Source organism: Triturus cristatus, chromosome 7 (assembly GCF_964204655.1).
Source record: "Triturus cristatus chromosome 7, aTriCri1.1, whole genome shotgun sequence".
Taxonomy (NCBI): domain Eukaryota; kingdom Metazoa; phylum Chordata; class Amphibia; order Caudata; family Salamandridae; genus Triturus; species Triturus cristatus.
Genome location: NC_140590.1, coordinates 580,975,261 through 580,993,676, shown reverse-complemented (window position 1 = coordinate 580,993,676; position 18,416 = coordinate 580,975,261). Strand labels below are relative to the sequence as shown.

At 45.6% G+C, this 18,416-nt stretch overlaps 1 protein-coding gene across 2 annotated transcripts in view; it reads left to right on the top strand.

Moving 5' to 3' along the window:
* MBTD1 (mbt domain containing 1) overlaps positions 1–18,416 on the top strand; it is a 696,883-nt gene that overhangs the window by 426,433 nt on the left and 252,034 nt on the right. For both annotated transcript variants that reach the window (XM_085617153.1, XM_085617152.1), the window contains exon 14: positions 735–969. In XM_085617153.1, coding sequence (XP_085473279.1) covers positions 735–969 — 235 coding nt within the window. The remainder of the gene's footprint in view (positions 1–734; positions 970–18,416) is intronic.

Below are 18,416 nucleotides of genomic sequence, written 5' to 3'. Positions count from 1 at the left end.
TTCCATAGACTTACTACCTTGAGAGGTACAGCTTTTGCATCTATTCACAAGATGAGGAATCTACGGTTAGAAGTATCCATCAGAAGAACTAGTTACTCACCTTTGGTATCTCTCATTCTGGTATATACTCTAACTATTTATTCCTCACCGCCCTGCCACCTCCCCGTTCTGTGAAATAATCTCTTTTCCATGTAGAATGGTCCCAAACTAGGAATTTACACACTGTCATATCTGATCACTTGTTAAGCTCCGTGTCCGATGACGTGTACAGAATTAAGAAACAAACTGATGAGAGCACGCAGAGGTGGCGATTATATGTGGTTCCGGGGGTGTCACATGTGGGGAGTGGGGAATGGTGAAGCCGTCGCGGAGCCACATGACGCCACATACCGGCATGCGGGAGAAGTGTTCTGAAATGTCTCTGGATCCAGTCTGGCATGTGGGGGTATTCACAAGCAGAGGAATCTGCATTTCGATAGAGTATGCACCAGAAAGCGTATTACCGAAGCTAAGTAACTTGTTCGGATACCAGTGAAAATATATCTGGCCCATTAACACTTGGTATTTGTAACTAGTGTGCTAATAAAACAGGTTCATATGTCTATTACTGCAGTGCAAAGGTTAAATTCTGCTTTATCAGCACAATGCAACTTAATTGATTTTAGGTTTAAATTGCTAATATTTTTTCTGTTCTGGGAAAGCCTCTTTATTTACTTTTTTATTTTATTTTATAGGATGTTCCAAATCATGGGTTTCGTAACGGAATGAAACTGGAAGCTGTTGATCTTATGGAACCCCGGCTAGTGTGTGTCGCTACAGTAACACGCATCATCCATCGCCTTCTAAGAATCCATTTTGATGGATGGGAAGATGAATATGATCAGTGGGTAGACTGTGAATCCCCTGACCTGTATCCTGTAGGCTGGTGTCATTTAACAGGGTACCAGTTACAACCTCCTGCTCCACAAGGCAAGTTGATATTCATGGGCAAACATTGTCCTCATACAAAACATTGAATACCTGTTGTTGTTGTTATCACCAATCCATGAAGGCCAATGACAATGAAGGAGTTTTACATAAACATAAATGCTATCAATTGCCGCTATAGGCAATTCCCTTGCATGAGGACAGCACAAATATTAAGCTACCAGTTAATTGTACCATCTGGAAACAAGGAAAGTAAGAAGAAGGAAATAAAGAAGGGGAATGGGTAAGGACCGTATGGCATATCAAAAATTGTTTTCATGGAAGTTGTTTCCTTATATTCTAATCATAATGGTATGTGTTTAGGTGTGGGCAGATATGCACTAAAGGTTTGAGTAGACCTTCTCTGTAGGTTAATAAAATGATGGAGGGTTTATTTTTCCCATTCTTAAACCATAGACTCTGCAGAAAGTATATCGAACAACAGATCCTTATTGGACTTTTTATCTATAGTTTCTGATGGATACATCAGCCTGTTGATTCTTCACCTTTTGAATTACCCCTGCACCAGCATTCCACAGAAACTTTTTCTTAGCTCTCCCACGTCGACGAGGACGTCACAATGGCACTGCTTCGCTCACAACGCCGTATGACGTCACCGGAGCCATAAGAAGGCTTGCATTTTCTCCTTCTGAAGTATGGAAAAATTAATCATACTGGCTAGATGGAGCAAGATGTTCACTTGCTTTGAAGGCACTGGCTTTTTCAGATGGGAAAATTGGTATTAACTGGTCAAATTATCTGCATTCTATTTGCCCCAGCCCTCACATTGCTAGATGATCCCAAGACAAACATCTGAAGGGCTCAGGTACTGTGGCGTTCAGAACTAGCAGGGAATAAATGTGTATTCTCCCTGTTCCCCATACACGTAGGAAGCTTGAGGGCACTCTTTACAAGGATGTAGGCAATGAAGGTTATTCTTTACACAAGGATGATGAAAATAATCTAGAGATGAAGCATTTTATGCATGCTCTCACCTGTACTTTATAGGACACATTCCTTCAGCGCACAGGTTTGCACTCTGACACAACACATGTGACTTGCTTGTTGTTGCATATAATTTTTTTCTCACCCTGATAAGCAACAGGGCCCATTTATGGCGAACTTTATTGATTTTTACCTGCAATCCTGCTATTAGAGGCAGTAACCACCCTCAACCATTTGTTCTCTCACCTGTTTTGCGAATAGCCTCCAAGGTGCTGGTTGTGGTAGCACCTCAATGAGGTCAGGAGTCCAGGTATTTCTGTACTTGGAGAATTGGCTGCTGTATGTGTGTTCGCCTGCTTGGATCTACAGAGCTCCATGACCCGTGTACACAATTTGGACTTTTCTGTTAACTTCCAGAAATCCTTCTTTGCCCCACTCAAGTGGTATGATGTTGGACACAACTTTCTTGAGAGCCTTTCCTCCACAGAGGATTGCAGACATTTGGGATTCTGAAGCAAGACTTAATGGCCTTGTGCATCCTGCATACAACAAACAAGGTCTCTTCACTGATTCCTGAAACAAAAGTAGTTCCAACTTTAGGGGAGGCGCTTGGCTTCCACAATCTTCATTCTGCCCTCTGTACCTTGATAGGTGGGTCCCTAAAATCTGACAGATCTTCGTTCAGCCCTTCACAGCTGCAGACCACCATTGTTATAGATGTCTCCTCAGACTGGGGGTGCTCATCTGGGGGAAGACGATGGCACTAAGCCTTAGGTCAATGTCCAGCAACAACTGCACATCAGTGTTCTCAAGTTACTGACAATTCCCCTTGATCTAAAGATGTTTCTTCCTTTCATTTCAGGGAAACCCTTCTATTCAAGTCCTGTCAGACATCACAACCACCATTAATTACTTTAACAAATAGGGCATTGTGGGTTCTTGAACCTCGTGTTTGGAGGCAATAATATCTGTGACTGTGTGGTGTGCATTTTCTCAGGTGTATCTAGTGGGCATCCTCAATATGAGAGTGGGTGACTTGAGTTACCTCTTACTGTAGGATCACAAATGAGAACTTCATCATGAATTGACAAGCATGATCTTTCACGGATTGGGATGGCCCTGCTTGGACCTCTTTGCTATACTCCTGAACAGACTGTGTCCTCTTTCTGTGCTCTTCTCTTGACTCCAAACAATTCCCTGGGGGATGCCTTTTAGGTTCAGCTATTCAAAGGTCTGCTTTACCTGTTCTCTCTGATCTAGTTGCAATTGTGGATCTCTCAAAATGTGCTAGAATTTTTACCACAACAGATTCATAGCCCATATTGGGTGAGGAATATTGGATGCACCAGTTTGTTGGAACTAAGCATTCACCTCCATGCTCCTCTCCCACTCCTATATCGAACTGGAGAGCTTGTGCTTGCCACCCTAGGTCAATTTCATCATGGCTGCTCGCAAACCTGGTCCCAGGTCGGTATACGCTGCTGGTCCAAATTAATTTCTTAGTGTGCATCTGAGTGCTTAAACCCCTCTGAGATTCATCTTGTGATGTTCTGTGCAACAAGGCTTAGTAATCAAAGGGATAATAGGCTGCTCTTTCTTCATTTGTCTCTTCCTGCACAACTTTGTTTATTCTGGTTTCCCTTTGTGGCCCGTTTAATGGGATCCGTTATATTTATTTCCTCCCATGTCCTATATTATGACAGTGGGATTTACATTTTGGTGTTAACCTTTCAAATGTCTTTTCAAGTAGAACTTTATTTGAAAGGTTTCATATAGCGCTGGCTAGACCCGGGGGTATCGGAGCGCTTTACATGTGTGAAAATAAGATTACAGGAAATTGTTCAGAAGCACAGTATAAACGATAAATAAAATCAAATGCACCATTGAGGTCTATTAGACAGAAACACAGCAAAAGCAGATAAATGTACATATATAGTGGCAGATGGGGAGGGGAGATTCAGGGCTGAGCTGCGGGTGAAGTAGAAATTAGAAAAAGGGGTAGATGGGGGGGGGGAGGGAAACCAGGATGGGGGAGATGGGGGATGGTCAGCCTGGTGGGGTTTCAAGAGGAAGGAGGAAAGGAGGGAAAAGTAGGGGAGGAGAGAGGAGGGGGAGGGTATGAGGTGAGGGAGAGAAGAGGAGGGAGTGCAGTAGAGGAGGGTAAGGATGGAGGAGGTCAGAGGTCCGATTAAGGACCCCAGTATTTGCCGAGGAGGTGCCGTTTAAGGTCTTTTTTCGAAGGCAATGTAGGAGGGGTTGCAACGCAATTCTTTTGGGAGGGCATTCCAGGCGATCGGCGCGTTTCCAGAGAAGGAGCGTGATTGAGTGGTTTTCTTTTTGAATAATGGGGGAATGAGGAGGAAAGTGTTAGTGCACCTCATCGTTCTGGAGCCGCCCGCTTTTTAAAGTTTGTTTGTGAGGTACAGCGGGGCATTCAGGTGTAGGGCTTTGTGTGTGCATGCTGTCTTGTAGGAGGATCTACTTTCAACAGGAAGTCAGGTGAGAGCCTTCAGGGCTGGGGAGATGTGGTCAAAACTTTTATAGCCAGTGATGAGCCTGGCTGCTAGGTGGAGCACCGATCTGAGTGGGGCTAGGTGTACTTTGGGGGTTCCTGTGAGGATAGTGTTCCCATAGTCGATTTTTGAGAGTACCAGGGATTGGACGACCCATTTGAAGTCTTCAGGTGGGATGAAGGGTTTCATTTTTTTCAGGTGGCGGAGAGTGAAGAGAGCTCCTTTATATATTGAATATGAGCCCTTTGTCTGAGGTGGACCAGGGCCCGGGGGAGGTAATCACCTTTACTTTTTTATAAGGGAGTGGTGTGTACAGCTCCCTCTCCAAGCTTTATGGTGGCCTGGAGAGACTCCCCCTTCCAGGACTGATTGTCATAATTAGTATAGGCGATCATGTAGTCCATCTCCCTGAGTCTCATTGAGGCACTGCATAACCCCTAACCCACAGAGCCGACTTTATCATTTAGAGGAAGATGGCATCTGGCCCCCTTCCCTAAGCCAGAGAGAGGCCCCGGATGGGGGCATATGCGCCCCAGAGCAGTTAAAAAAATAAAAAGAAAGGCTGGCTCTTGCTAGCACCTTGCATGGGTGCTGGCTGGGGAGCAGGCAGGAACCACGAGGGCCAATGGTCTCCCCACAAGTTACTTACCCTCTGTAATGCCTTATCTGGTAGAGACATGATCTAGCCACAGATTCCTTACCTTTGAATTTCCCAGGCGTCAGATTTGATCCTGGAGATTTTTCTTCGAGCAATTCCCCTGCGCGCCAGTAGGTGGCATCATTTAGTTTCGTGTCACATCATCTGTGTCGTCTGCATAATTGTGAACCATATAGGGATCACTTCAGTGCTCTGACGTCAGTTAGTTATCACGACTTACACACCAAAAGCACGAAGCCATGAAGTGAAATGACATTGGTGTGTTTTGAGCAAATGGGGCCCTCAAAGGAAACCGCCCTGACCCTAAAAACCTGTCTGTAGTGCGGGAAGAATGGCTGAATCGGTAAGGAATCTGCACCAATGTCATGTCTCTACCAGATAAGGCGTTACTGAAGGTAAGTAGCTTGTCCATCTGATAAAGACATCTAGCCACAGATTCCTAACCTTTGAATAGATACCCAAGCAAAACCATCCAGCAAGTCCTGCAGGACAGTGCAGCCAAAAAGGCTTTCCTTGTGGACTTGACTGTCTAGGCAGTAGTACTTGGTAAACATGTGCAGGAATGCCAATGTTTCTGCCTGACAAATGTCGGGGACTGGAACTCCACGTTGCAACACGGTGTTAGCAGCCTTGGCTCTGGTGGAATGACCCCTTAAGCAGGCTACGTTTTGGCCAGAGCGTAGCAAATTTTGATGCAGAGTATGACCCATCACAAGATAGTCCTCTTCAGCACCGCACAACATTTCTTTGATCCAGGGTACCCCACGAAGAGTTGGTTGTCCACTTGAAACTCTTTAGTACAGTCATGGTAGAAAAATAATGCTCATTTTGGGTCTAGACAGTGGAGTCGCTCCTCTTTAGAGGGGTGAAGAGGAGTGTAGAAAGTGGGCAAGGTGATAGATTGCTCCACATGGAATGGGTATTACCACTTCCGGAAGACAGAGGCCCTTGTGCGAACCACCAACTTATCAGGGAAGATGGTCAAGTAAGGAGGGTTGAATGGCGAAGCTTGCAGTTTGCTCACCCTCCTGGCAGTTGTTAAATGCTTATGGTTGTGACAGCCTTGCATGTTAGACAATCCATCATTTTTCCAACATTCTTTGCACATAGAGCCTTTAGCTTTTACATCGATCATGCAAAGGGACACTGGGTGGATGAGCAGCTCTTTGTGGGGTTATTTAGGGTCTTCAAACGTAAGGCAGTGCATAAAAAGGCCATATCAGAGGTTAGTCCTCTGTATTAAGGTCTACTACGTAATGGCAAAGAAGCAGCCTCCGTAGAGACTGGGGGGCTCATTCCTCAGAAGCCAAAGCTGCTGCCACTTCATTGCTACGTCGAGAGCCTGTTCTGGGCATATGTCAGACTGTGACATAGGTGTCAGTACACACATTCATAAAGCACTACTGCCTTGATAACCTATCAAGGTACAGAGGGCAGAATGAAGATTGTGGAAGCCAAGCGCCTCCCCTAAAGTTGGAACTACTTTTGTTTCAGGAATTCTTTTGGGAGGGCATTCCAGGCGATCGGCGCGTTTCCAGAGAAGGAGCGTGATTGAGTGGTTTTCTTTTTGAATAATGGGGGAATGAGGAGGAAAGTGTTAGTGCACCTCATCGTTCTGGAGCCGCCCGCTTTTTAAAGTTTGTTTGTGAGGTACAGCGGGGCATTCAGGTGTAGGGCTTTGTGTGTGCATGCTGTCTTGTAGGAGGATCTACTTTCAACAGGAAGTCAGGTGAGAGCCTTCAGGGCTGGGGAGATGTGGTCAAAACTTTTATAGCCAGTGATGAGCCTGGCTGCTAGGTGGAGCACCGATCTGAGTGGGGCTAGGTGTACTTTGGGGGTTCCTGTGAGGATAGTGTTCCCATAGTCGATTTTTGAGAGTACCAGGGATTGGACGACCCATTTGAAGTCTTCAGGTGGGATGAAGGGTTTCATTTTTTTCAGGTGGCGGAGAGTGAAGAGAGCTCCTTTAGTAGAGTTTTTTATGTGGCCGTTTGGGTTAGATTTTTGTCAACGCTAATACCAAGTGACTTCACTGAGTTGGACAAAGAGAGTGAGCAGTTGAGTGCCTTGAGGTCAGGGATCCAGGCTTGGATGGGGCGTCCGTTGTTTTTGGGGGAGAAGAGGATGATTTCAGTTTTCCTGGGGTTAAGTTTGAGATGGTTGCAGTGGAACCAGTGTTGGATCTTGTTTAAGGTATAGTTAAGGTGAAGTACATCAGAGTGGGACCTAATCTTATAGTAAAGTTGGGTGTCGTCAGCATAGAGGTGGTAGTTGATTCCGGCTTGTTTCAGTATGAAGGTAAGAGGTTCCATAAAGAGGTTTTAGAGAGAGCGGGAGAGAATAGAGCCTTGGGGGACGCCTAGAGAAACCGGAGAGGGGTTGGATAGACAGTTGTTCATTTTGACTTGTTGTGTTCTGTGTTGGAGAAACGATGTGAACCATTTTAGGACTTGACCGTTAAGGCCAAAGCGGGACTTTAGTGAGTTGAGTAGTGAGTTGTGGTTGACTGCATCAAAGGCACCTGAGAGGTCAAGGAGAAAGAGTAGGCAGGATTCACCGTTGTCAAGGGAAGAGTGGATGTCATTGATTATATTTAGCATGGCGGTTTCAGTGCTGCAGCCTTTTCTGAAACCGGATTGCAAGGGGTCTAGAAGGTTGAAGTTGTTAATGTGTTTATCTAGTTGAAGCAGAGCACATTTTTCCAGGGCTTTGGAAAGAAATGGTAGGTTAGAGATAGGGCGGCGGTTGTTCAGGTCATTAGGGTCTGAGGTGAGATTTTTAGGGATAGGTGTGATTTGACCGAGCTGAAATGAGTCCGGGACACACCCTGTGGAGAAGGAAGTGTTGATGATGTTAGTCCAGTAAGGGGCAATAATGTGGTTGAGATTCTGGATAAGACTAGAGGGGTTAGGGTTTTTGGTATGTGAGGATGGCTTAAGTTTGGTGATGATGATGAAGACTTCGAGCTCAGTCACGGGATGGAAGTTAGTCCAGTATGCATTGTTTTTTAGTTTCAGGGGAGGGAAGCTGGATTCAAGAGGGGTAGTAGCGAGAGGGAGAGTGGAAGGGTAAGGGGACAGAGTCAGGACAGGAGGATCGTTAAGTGTAGTGTCAGCAACAAAAGGGGAGTTAGATGGAAGTAGCGATCGATTTTGGTGATTTTATCCGAGAAGAAGTTGGCAATTTCCTCACATCTATTAGTTGAGGCAGTAAGTTTGAGGGGGGGCTGTGGATGTTTGGTTGCGAATAATGTTAAATAGTTCTCTGGGTCTGTTTTGGCATGATCGAGTTGAGTTCGGAAAAAGGAGGCCTTTTCTATGAAGATGTGTTTTTTTATAGGATGATCTAGCGGCCCGGAGACAGGCAAGGTGGGCGGCGGAGTGGTGTTGTCTCCAAGATCTTTCAGTCAGCCTAAGTGATCGCCTTTCGACGTTGAGGTCAGAGTTGAACCAAGTTTTAGATGGAATGGTTCTTTGCTTTTTAGGTCTCGCCTTCGCAGCGCGCATGCCCTGCATAGGAGGGCCTTTAGCCGTCGCTCTGCTCATTTTCAAGCACACACTCGTGCTTGTGGCGGCATCCACGTTGCGGGAGCGCGCAGCGGCGCGCCACATGCACGAGTGCAGTGCTTGAAAATGAGCAGACTGCTTTCCCAAGTGCGCACACCACTTGCTGGCTCACCTCCTGCTCCACCTTTTGCTCCCCCTCTCTCTTCACATGGCCACTCACCTTCCTGTATGTGATGCTTGCCAGGGCCGTGCTTGTTTGAACTACTTTTCTGGTTATTTAGACTTCAAAAGCGATGTAAATGTCGCCCGTCGTTCTGCATGTGCACCAAGTCCCCCAAGCTGCATCCCGTTCCTTGCACGCTCTACAGTTCTCCTTATATCACTATTACTGTTTTGGTTAGTTAGCCTTAAAAAGCTATTTAAATGTCCTGTCGCATTGTCGTGCTGCGCCCACGCCAAGTTCTGTAAGCTGCATCCTGTTCCTCGCACGCTCTATGGTGAACGTGGAGGTCTCTCCTGATATCAGTACCATGGGAAACTGCTGTCGGTCGGAGAGGCGTGTTTTTCGATTAGTTTTTTTTTTCATGTTGTTCCATCTTGCCCAAATTGTTGCGTCTCTTCTGCCCCATCCCGTTTCGTCTTCCTTGTCGTTTATGTAACAGCCCGCAGGCAGGAGGGACCGTGCATGGGGCAGTTATTCAATAAACAGCGTAGCAGTAAAGTACCAGTCCTTGCATTCTGCCTCGATCGTTGCTTCTCTCATGCTCCTTCCCGTGTTGTCTTTCTCACCATTGTTTATTTATTTAACGGACTGCAGGCATTACGAAACATGCATGAGGCTATTATTTCACTAAAGAACATGGCGACAATCGTCTCTGCTTACACTTTTGTCAGAGTAGGATGTAATCTACGTCTCTCTTGTCAGCTTTTTCACTTTCCTGTTCTCTCAGAGTCTCTGTGATCTATGTGTATTATGTAACTATTTATTTAGTATGCTGCACAACAAGCCTCTGCTCGTTGATCTGCCAGGGATTGCACAGATTATGAACAAGTTAATCTGTTACATTGATATATTTTTAGAGCTTGGCTTGTTGACAAGAACATAGTGTTCGAGGCATATGAGCTGCAGATCGTACACTTTGCATTAGATCACTATTTGTTGTTGGGCTCGGATGCTTGCACCTTGTTGTTGTCTTGGAAGAAGTCTTTTGTAGTCAAGAAATAGGTGACTCCACCCTTGGACGATAGTGCGCATGGGCATCGACACTATCCTCAGATTGTTTTTTTCCGCCATTGGGTTCGGATGTAACTTTTGCGCTCCGGTTCGAGAACTTTGTTTTTCAAACTTTTTCGAATCGCAAACTCTCTAGAACTCTCCGGTATTGTTTTCGATCGCGTGATCTTTGGCCCGCATCTCAACTACTCTATTCCGGTTGTCGACGCGGGCCGCTGGGCTATCGACGCCGTTCGAGCATGCAGCTCATGGAAAGGACTCCATTCAAAAAATGCCCCCAGTGTGGAGCAAAATTCCCACACAGTGACCATCACAAGGTCTGTAACCTGTGTCTCTCGCCAGAACACGACGAGAACAATTGCCAGGCCTGTGCCTCCTTTCGATCCAAAAAGACCATCCGTGATCGCCGGGCTCGATGACACATCATGGTGCAGAAAAAAGCTCCGGCACCAGCGGACATCTTCGACGAAGGCCTTGATGTCCCAAAGGAAGATTCCGAAGACCCGGAAATCGTGTCCGAAGCAGACGACTCAGACGACCACATCACTCCTGGTCAACGAGTGAGTACAACTGCCCCCACTCCACCCGAAAAAAAAGAAGGCCCTGGTCAAGACCTCGCCTGCTGGCCCCAGTCACGACCGAACAGATTTCAGAAGCCCCGCCCTCGGGCTCAGCTCTGAAGATAAGGGACAAGTCTTCCGGTAGCTCGGGACCGAGCAAACCGCATATTCCCGTCCCCAAACCGCCTTCGGCACAGACGCCGGGAGAGCAACCTACTCCCAAAAAGAAATCGGCTCCGACCACTTCAACGCCGAAAGAAAAACCTTTGGATCCGAAACCAAACCCTTCGGAACTGAGAGAGATTTCAGTCTCCATAGCCAAGCCAAAGGACTCTAAAATACCTCCTAAGGCCTCGGAGCACAAATCTCGACCCCGTTCGGACCCGAAAAAGTCGGCGCCGAAAGCGGTAATCGAGGAAGAACTTTTTTGACCGGATCCTGTCGATCCCAAACAGAACAAAATCCATATTGACCCCAAAACAGGACGTGTGGCCGCTGTGCCACACAAGAAGAGGAAGCTGGACACAACAGACACTGCTGCAGTGCCTCTGAAGAAAAAAGACTGTGCCACTTCACCTCTAATATCCTCTTCTCCTGTTCTTCCTACTATACCTCTCTCACCTCCACAGCCTGTAACACTTCCACCACATACACCACCACCACACGATGATGATGATGAGGATGTAGGGGGAGGGGAAGGCTACAATGACCCTTTCACTGACCCTGACAATGATACGGACACATCACAGGATGATTGGGATGATTATAATTACCCAATAGATCCCACAGACCTCCCAGATCCCCAGCCATATCCTATAAAACCATCCCCCCCCCCCCCAGATGACAATATTGGATTTGGGCAGCTTGTTAATAGAGCTGCTATTTACCGTGGCGTTCACATGTATTCAGACCCTGCAGATGAGGATTTCCTCCTAGACACTTTTGAACAGTCGCAGAAATCTGTCCAAATACTGCCAATGCTCAAAGGGGTCATTAAACATGCCCCAGACATATTCAAAGACCCAGTGAGAGATAGAATTCTCAATCCTAGGATTGATAAGAAATACAAACCTGCCTCCGATGACCCCGCCTACAACAAAGGGCAGCTACCCCTAGACTCACTAGTAGTGTCTAACGCTAGAAAACGCGCCAATTCCCAAACCTCCGGTGACGCACCACCTCCGGATAAGGAACCTAAGTTGCTAGATGCCTCTGGCAAGAGGGTTGCTGCCCAAACAGCCAATCACAGGCGCATAGCTAACACCCAAGCAATACTTGCTAAATATGATAGGGCTCACTATGACAGACTAGAAATCCTATTGCAACATTGCCCTGATAAGTACAAGACTCCGGCAAATGACCTAATTCAGGAAGGCAAATTAATAGCCAATGCCTCAATCAAGTGTGCCCTTGATGCAGCCAACACAGCCTCTAGGTCCATTAACACCAGTGTGCTACTCAGACGACATGCCTGGCTACGTATTTCAGGCTTTAAACAGGATATACAATCCACCATCCTCAGCCAGCCGTTCAATCAGGAACAGCTTTTTGGACCGGCTGTAGACACAACTCTGGAGAAAATGAAAAAGGACACGGAGACAGCTAAATCCATGGGAGCCTTACAGTCTCCATCTACACGTGGTTCCTTTTGTCGCTCCTTTTATAGAGGAGCATCCAAAAACATGGGAACAGACACTGCCTCCTCTTCTTTCAAAAACACAACACAAACATCCCCCAACACAGGATATTTTAGAGGAGGATACAGGGGGAATAACAACCAAGGAAGAGGTCGCGGTAACAATAACACTCGCACCTCCCCGCTAATAAACAGTGACATCCCTCCACTCCCCCCAGACCATTCCACTCCGGTCAGGGAAAGGCTTTCACAGTTCCTGCCTGTCTGGAACTCCATCACAACAGACAAGTGGGTAAGACAGATTATTCAGTATGGTTACTGCCTGGAAGTTACAGAAACCCCACCCACCATACCATACCACCCAAACAGCGTCCAATGTCCACAGAACATCTCACACTCAAAAGCAGGCAATAGAACCAGTTCCCTTACAGCATCAAGGAACAGGGGTTTACTCGCTGTATTTCCTAATCCCCAAAAAGGACGCCACCCTCAGGCCAGTACTTGACCTCAGACCTCTCAATCGTTACATACAGTCAGATCATTTCCACATGCTCTCTCTTCAACAGGTCCTGCCCTATTTCAACAAGGCGACTTCCTTGCCACACTAGATCTCAAAGACGCCTACTCTCATATTCCCATTCACCATGCTCAAAGAAAATACTTAGGATTCATGGTGGACGGACAACACTACCAGTTCAAAGTCCTTCCATTCGGGGTGACCACTGCGCCCAGGGTGTTCACAAAGTGTCTGGCGGTAGTAGCAGCAGCCCACTTGACAAGACAACAAATCCATGTCTTCCCATACCTCAACGACTGGCTGATAAAAGCCAAGTCTCACAAACAGTGTGTTCATCCCACTCATGGAACCATCTAGCTACTACACAACCTGGGATTCACAGTAAACTACACCAAGTCACAGCTTCAGCCCTCGCACATACATCAGTATCTAGGGGCCACAATAGACACCTCCAGGGCTCTGGCATATCTCACTCCAGTCAGGATAGCCAGTATGCAAGCCCTAATCAGCAAATTTCAACAACACTCCCTCCCAGCAAGGGTATTCATGCAGCTCATAGGAATGATGGCCTCTTGCATCTGTGTCATACCTCATGCAAGACTTCAAATGCGCCCCTTACAGGAATGCCTAACACGTCAGTGGAACCAGGCCAAAGGGCAACTTACAGATCTGGTGTTGGTGGACACCCGCACACATCGCTGTCTGCAGTCGGGGAACACACAAAACCTGTCCAGAGGGCGGCCGTTCCTAGAGCCTGTTCCACAGATAGTGCTAACAGATGCATCACTCACTGTTTGGGGAGCCCATCTCCTAAAACATACAATTCAAGGCAAATGGACCACTCAACAAAAAGTGCTCCATATCAATCACCTGGAATTAGTAGCTGTATTCCTAGCACTAAAATCATTCCAAGTACATCTACAACACAAGACTGGGTGCCATGCATTCTTTGCAGCCGTCCCAGCTCGCACAAAGCATTTGGAGATGGGCCATTCCACAAAACCAATACCTGCTTGCAGAACACCTTCCAGGAGTTCACAATCAGATTGCGGATCTGCTAAGTCAGCAGACACAGCAGATACAGGAATGAGAACTCCATCCCCAAGTTCTTCAACCCTTTTTTCAAATGTGGGGCCAACCAGAAATAGATCTGTTCACCAAACGCAAAATGACCAACCTTCGCCGCCAGGTTTCCACACCCGTTGTCCAAAGGCAATGCCATATGGATGAATTTGTCGGGCACATTTGCGTACGCTTTTCCGACACTCCCACTAATTCCCCTAGGGTACGCAAGCTCAGACAACAGTCTCTCAAGATGATCCTGGTAGCTCCCACATGGGCACGCCAACCGTGGTTCACAACACTACTAGAACTCTCAGTAGTTCCACACCAAAAACTACGCCTCTCCCCAACATTGCTAACGCAGAACCGTGGAGAGATAAGACACCCCGACCCAGGTCAGCTGAATCTAGCAATCTGGCTCCTGAAGTCCTAGAGTTCGGTTATCTTAACCTTTTGCCGGACTGTATGAATATCATTAAAGAAGCCAGACGTCCTACTACTAGAGCTTGCTATGCAGCAAAATAGAAAAGATTTGTCATCTACTGCAACAACAGTCATATTGATCCTGTGAATGCTTCCATCCAGGACATCATTTGCAACTTGCTACACTTGCAAAAATGTAATTTGGCGTATTCATCCATAAGATTAGATCTAGCAGCACCTGCTGCTTATTTACAAAATAACAACACTTGTCACTATTTAGAGTGCCTGCGATTAAAGCCTTTATGGAGGGCCTTAAAAGAATAATTTCTCCCAGATTACCACCCTCTCCGGTGTGAAATTTAAATATTGTTCTTACCAGGCTCATGGGTCCCCCATTTGAACCACTACATAAATGTGAACTTCAGTTCCTCAAATGGAAAGTAGCTTTCCTTGTCGCAATTACCTCTCTCAGAAGAGTTAGATCCAGGCTTAACCATACAAGAACTCTTCTTACAAATACATCGCAACAAAGTGGTTCTTAGAACACACAAATCCAAAATTCCTTCCCAAAGTCCTCTCAGCTTTTCATCTTAACCAATCAGTTGAGTTACCGGTGTTTTTCCAAAATCCTGACTCGGTAGCAGAAAGAGCCCTTCACACACTAGACGTCAAAAGGGCACTACTTTATTATATCGCCAGACCTAAACCCTTTCGAAAAACAAAACAACTGGTTGTGGCCTTCTCCCCACCTCATAAAGGTAACCCCATCTCCAAAGCTGGGTTAGCCAGGTGGATAGTAAAATGCATTCAAATATGCTACCAAAAGGCTAAACGCACATTAACAATTCCCCCTAGTGCTCATTCAACACGCAAACTAGGGGCTTCCATGGCATTCTTAGGGAACATCCCCTTAGATGACATTCTGTAAAGCAGCAACATGGTCTACACCACATACCTTCAACAAACACTTCCGTAGGCCAAGCTGTTCTTAAAAAACTTTTTCAAACTACTGCAGCGGATACAGGTGACCACCGCTAGGGTAGACACTGCTGTACAGTCTATGAAAAGTGTACGATCTGCAGCTCATATGCCTCTAACGGAAAATGCTACTTACCAGTATGCATCTGTTCTTGGCATGTAGAGCTGCAGATCCGTACATGCCCGCCTCCCCGGGACCTGTATCCGTTCCACTATTCTCTTAATTAGATACAGTCACATGGACATCTCTTCTACTTCTTGCTGACTCTTTCATTTCCCACCATGGCGAAAAGCAAACTGAGGATGGAGTCGATACCCATGGGCACTATCGTCCTAGGGAGGAGTCACCTATCTCGTGACCACAAAAGACTTCTTCCAAGACAACAACAAGGTGCAAGCGTCCGAGCCCAACACCAGATGGCGATCTAATGCAAAGTGTATGGATCTGCAGCTCTACATGCCAAGAACAGATGCATACTGGTAAGTAGCATTTCTGATGTATACATCTGCCAGTGGATTCCTCACCTTGCGAATATCCCCTGCGCCAGCAACATTCGGAATTTTTCGTAGCTCTCCACGCCGACGAGGACTACGTCACAGAAGCACGGCTCCGCATGCGGCTCCGCTGACGTCACTGGATCCATAAGAGGACCTAGTCGGCGTGATGACATCAGTTCCCTTTTTTCCGCGCCGTCGACGCTAACGGTTTTCTGGGACTCTCCGTAGCTTGTCTGGTTACTTTGTTTTTCTGTATTGTTTCTGGTCGTCTCTTGATGCTTCTTGAAGATGTCATTGAGGAAGTCGGGGTTCAAGCCCTGTAGAGAGTGCGGTAAACATATGTCCATCACGGATCCGCAGGAGAATTGTGTCTGGTGCCTGTCGTCGGGTCACGACGTCGAGGGGTGCTCTTTAAAGGAGAGAGAGACCAAGCTGTTCATCGCGAAAAAGAGGAAGGAGAAGAGCGGTCAAAGGCGATCGAGGTCGGGTTCGAAGTCATGCTTCAAGATCAAAGAAGCATAAGAAGAAGAAGAGGCACGGCTCTCAACGCCGTTCAGATAAGGAGACTGCTCCGAAATCAATTTCGCCAGTTCCTCGGCATCGTAAGGACTATGTTTCACCTTCTCCTTCGACCTCGAATCCGACTTTACCTGTTTTTCCGTCCTCGCCTGCAGCTTCTCCGGCGCGTTCTCAAGCTCTGGCTCCATCTCCGACGCCGACACATTCTCCGGCTCCGGTGGAAGAGGCTACGTTACCTGATGAGTCTTCGACTCCATTGGCTCCACCGTCGGCACCGATTGGGCCGAGTTCGGTAATCATAACAAAAAAGCTCCCTCACGACCTCTATTACTGAAAAATAATTCAATTGTGAAAGGGAAACATAAGGGCCTGCACAATAGTAATACCAGCCACAAAGGAATATTTTTCAATTTGTTTTTTTTATTTTTTATCATTTATCATTTTATGTTTTTCTTTTTGAAAAAAATCAATATGCTCCTTTTACTTAACACAAAAATCAATTTCAGAATCTTAAATTTCACTGATTAAATACATTACAGTGAATATACATTGGATTTATTAATAATTAGCAGTAGTCCCTGGAACAGCCTAATATAGATCACACAGGATCTATCTCATCCCACAATCACATCTACACACATCCCACATCATTCCACATTCAAACATATACATCTCATAAAAACATCGAAAAAGGCATAGGTTTTTCTTGTTGTTATCGTTAATTGAACATTAGAGGTACTAGATACACAACAGCCTCCTGTGACTAACAAGTCAACTGCAAACGCAGAGTAGTAGTATCAGGTCAATGGTCGACGCGTTTCGATGGCATAGGTGCCATCTTCATCAGGACCACAGTTGTATTCAGAAACGATAATGCCCAGGGAATACCTGCAATAATATATACATAAAAAGGGTTTTATGGTTGCCCAAGATTCCCTATAAATTAAAGTAATCCACACAGGTTAGGTGATCACTTAATGAGGAATATCAGAGAAAGTTTTTGCAAACAAAGTAGACAATAAAGAAAAAGAAATAAGTCTCCAAGAAGAGTCTTTATCACAGTGGAATGACTATCACCTCATTGTCATTGCACAATCAACATAACGACCCCATATGATTACACTACATAGAGGTAGCAGTTTTTTCTAACAGGGACACGTCTCTACATCGATATAATGCATGTTGAGAAGGGATACAATACCACCACCAATAAGAGCTTAGGACACCACGTGTATCATTCATGTTACAGTCCTCTGTGCTATATATCACCACTGCCGCTATTATGAGGGTTAGGAAAGTAGGAGGCTTACTTGTTTGAAAGGTATTCTGTTCAGAGTGTCTCGTCATACACTTGAGAGATTGAAATTCATGAATCTGTCAACACAGTACATAGATCCGTTAATTGTCTTTTTATCTTTTTGGTAGCGTCACAATCTATATAGATTTAAATCGGGAGGAAACCCTTCTGAGAAACCGGGAGAACAAGAATGTGCTGGTATTTTTCAACTTGCACATAAGAGTCAAGGGAGCCACTATTATGTTTAATTTGATCTGTAACCACATAAATGTAGAACCACTTTTCAACAGATTAATGCCAGATTTTTTATATAATCAGTGGGGATACAGGTGACGTATTGCAGGTGACGTTCCTATAGACCCATTCTTATAATTAAAACAACCTCTTCGTCATCTATATTTTTATACCTAAACAGATCTATTTATATAGCTCACTTTAAACATATGAAGCTTCCTGAGGCAATTGACTCAATTCTCTGACGGTACTTTATATGAGACAATATTTATTCTAGAAGAATTTGTTAATTAATAGAGAGCTGACCTTTAATTCGATCCCGGAATTGTGTTCATTGTCAGTTATTCATTAGAGATTGCAGCCGTTGTCCTGTTGTATCTATCGACACCCCAGCACTAAACAGAACAGAGACTAAAGTCATCTATAATTTGTTGTGACGAATTTATACAAGAAATTTTTCAAGGATCTGCATAATATTGCCACTTTATCATGAGCAGGTTAGGCGCCAAAGAGGCTTACCTTTTATGTTAAAAATTCTTTTCTTCCAAGAATTATATAGATGTGACACAAAGGACGGTACGATACGATAGCCGTTTTAATCAAGTGGATCCAGAGCTATGTAATTCGTCTTTCAATCGGGGACGCGTAGTATCTAAGGAGAATCGAGACAGGATAGCATTAGCTAGTTATCTAGTTACCAAGTATATTTAATTACCCAAATCAAACGGGGGATGTAGCGGTCCTAACACTACTCTGTCTACAGGTGTATCTGCCTAACGGTTTACCTTCTTTTTTAGAGTCCCTCTTTGTCAGTAGTTTTTCATCCTCGCAATCTTCCGGGTAGACCAGCGCTCGCGGTACGGCGGCACG